The 2,511-nt window shown below is 49.3% G+C and overlaps 1 protein-coding gene across 1 annotated transcript; it reads right to left on the bottom strand.

The window, feature by feature from the left end:
* Window positions 1-152: 152 nt before the first annotated feature.
* On the bottom strand, window positions 153-2,388 carry elk1 (ETS transcription factor ELK1). Its single transcript, XM_031842323.1, has 6 exons — window positions 2,051-2,388; window positions 1,686-1,871; window positions 1,392-1,556; window positions 873-1,019; window positions 451-783; window positions 153-364 (listed from the first exon to the last, which is right to left on the bottom strand). The coding sequence occupies exons 1-6, from the start codon at window positions 2,255-2,257 to the stop codon at window positions 167-169; spliced, it is 1,236 nt and encodes a 411-aa protein (XP_031698183.1). The 5' UTR covers window positions 2,258-2,388; the 3' UTR covers window positions 153-166.
* Between the last annotated feature and the right edge of the window lie 123 nt (window positions 2,389-2,511).

Raw genomic sequence — 2,511 nt, 5'->3', positions numbered from 1 at the left:
TCAACAAACGTTAACAAACCTCAACAAACGTTAACAAACCTCAACAAACGTTAACAAACCTCAACAAACGTTAATAAACCGCAACAAACGTTAACAAACCGCAACAAACGTTAACAAACCTCAACAAACGTTAACAAACCTCAACAAACGTTAATAAACCTTTTTCTTAAAAGTAAATATAAAAAACGTCCGACTGGAACAATCTAAAAATGGCCGCCACATCCTGCAGAAGCTGTTCAGTAAAAACACCTGTGGGCGTGTCCTCCTCCCGCTGACCTCCGACCTCGGGCTCCATGCAGGGAGGGGGCGGAATCTCCACGATGGTGAGGGGGGACTCTGGTTCTCCACAGATCAGCTGAGGGACCTGGAGGAGGAGCACAGAGACCTCATGAGTCATCGGTCACAAACCACCACTCAGCACAAACCTGGACTCTCTCTGCTCCCTCTCACCTCCTCCACCCGTCTCTCCTCCAGAGACACCATCTCCAGCAGCTCCTCCTCCGACAGCAGGTTCTCCTCCTTGATGACGATGGGGGGGGGGGGAGCATCCGTCATGGCCGCCGCCTGCTGCTGGTTGGGAGGAGGGTTGATGATGACGAAGACAGAGGGGTGGTGAGTCGGGTGAGGAGTGTTGTGGAGGTGGGGGGGGTTGGTGACCACCCCACAGTCGTCCATCAACATGTGCGGGGGGTGTACAGGAGGGAGGGGGAGGAGGGAGGGGGGGTCCCCCACTCTGGTGAGATAGATCTGAGGAGGCTCACTCAGAGGAGGAGCAAGAGGATTCTGGGAGAGAAGGAGAAACAGGAGGACCAGTTTAACACCAGCTTGGAACTGGGTGACCAAGAACGGAGGGGGGGGGGGCTCACACTGACCTGTGATTGGCTGGTGGTGCTGGCTGGTATCTGGGGGCTGAGAGCCGGAGTCACACAGGGAGACGGGTGAGTCACGATCACCTGGAGGGAGGAGTCAACAGGTCCTCCTAATGAGGAGGAGGGAGTCGACTCTGCAAGGACACACACCTGAGGGGGAGAGAGAGAGAGAGAGAGAGAGAGAGAGAGAGAGAGAGAGAGAGAGAGAGAGAGGAGGATGGAGGACAGGACAGAAGAGGACAATAGTTACAGTGATTATGTCTCAGGCTTTTATAATGAAAGTTTTAATACTATACGCTCTGATCAATAATCAATACGTTACGATCAATAATCAATACGTTACAATCAATAATCAATACGTTACAATCAATAATCAATACGTTACAATCAATAATCAATACATTACGATCCATAATCAATACGTTACGATCCATAATCAATACGTTACGATCCATAATCAATACGTTACGATCCATAATCAATACGTTTATCCTGCTTTAAACACGCCCAATGTCCTCTCACCTCTCTGCGATCAGCCTTGGAGGCGGAGTCCTGCAGCAGCAGCTCCGTTTTGATTGGCCGCGCGTTGGGCAAGGTCTGCAGCGATTGGATGGTGAAGGTGGAGTAGAGGCCGGACTTCATGTAGTCGTTACGGGAGCTTTTCTGAGAGCTGCTGAGCGACAAGCGCTGGACCAGTACAGAAATCAATCAATCAATAAGTGGTATTGATATTGTTTAAATAGTGAGTCCGTATCCTGGACACAGAAAAAAAAAAAAACGAAAAAAAAAAAAAAAAAAAAAAAAGAATAAGTGTACCTCGGGTAAGCCCTTTGACAGACAGGGGGAGGCCATGCCCCCCAGGCCTTTTGATTGGCCGTTGTGGTCGGCGGTGTCACTATTCTGGCCCCCGTCTCCGTTCCGTATCCCATCTGGCAGCGAGGGGTCGGGCTGACTCACAAACTTATATACAAACTTCTGCCCGCTCACCTTCTTTATGATGTTCTGAGAGGGACAAATACATTCATGAGTACCACAAGTACATAATACTACTGTTATGAGTACTACCATGTCCTAGTATCATCAGAGTCTTTGTCACAGTTAATGTTCTCTGTAATAGCAGAACGAGCTGCAGTAGTACCATCAGTAATACCTTGTGGTAGTAGTAGTAGTAGCAGTAGTACCTTGTCATAGTAGTATCTCAGAGCTCTGCTCAGCTTGTCGTAATTCATGTTGTTCTTATTCTTGCGTAATCCCCACAGTCGTGCGACCTCCTCGGCGTCCAGGAGCTTGAACTCTCCGTCCTCACCTGTCCAGGAGATCAGGTGACGCTGCCGCTGGTCCTCCAGCAGGTGGAGCAGGAACTGCCACAGCGTGATGGACGGGTCCATGGCTAAGGACAGAGAGACTGTATCAGTACTACTACGACTGAGTACAACAAGTTAACGTAGGACTAAGCCTCCAGGTCGCCATCTTGTTTTTGCAGGAAGTGACCATATCTGGACTGAGGAGGAGTGACATAGAGACGCCGTATACGTCTCTGGTAGAGACATGTCAATCACCCCGCCCTAAAGCATCCCCTGCTTTATGGTCTGTGTGACTCTAAATGGACCATAATGTACTAAATGAACATCATGCTGTATTG

This window comes from Anarrhichthys ocellatus, unplaced genomic scaffold (genome assembly GCF_004355925.1).
Source record: "Anarrhichthys ocellatus isolate YVR2014 unplaced genomic scaffold, GSC_Weel_1.0 scaffold7048, whole genome shotgun sequence".
NCBI classification, from domain to species: domain Eukaryota; kingdom Metazoa; phylum Chordata; class Actinopteri; order Perciformes; family Anarhichadidae; genus Anarrhichthys; species Anarrhichthys ocellatus.
Note: the sequence above shows the minus strand (reverse complement) of the source record. Positions and strands in the feature narration are given on the sequence as shown.

Bases quoted from the DNA above. Each gene is read 5' to 3' on its own strand.
- elk1 (XM_031842323.1), bottom strand. From the start codon at position 2,257: ATGGACCCGTCCATCACGCTGTGGCAGTTCCTGCTCCACCTGCTGGAG. The intron at 1,872-2,050 runs GTACTACTGCTA...TGTCCCTCTCAG, and splicing joins TGAGATACTACTATGACAAG to AACATCATAAAGAAGGTGAG. The intron at 1,020-1,391 runs GTGAGAGGACAT...TCTCCCCCTCAG, and splicing joins CCAAGGCTGATCGCAGAGAG to GTGTGTGTCCTTGCAGAGTC.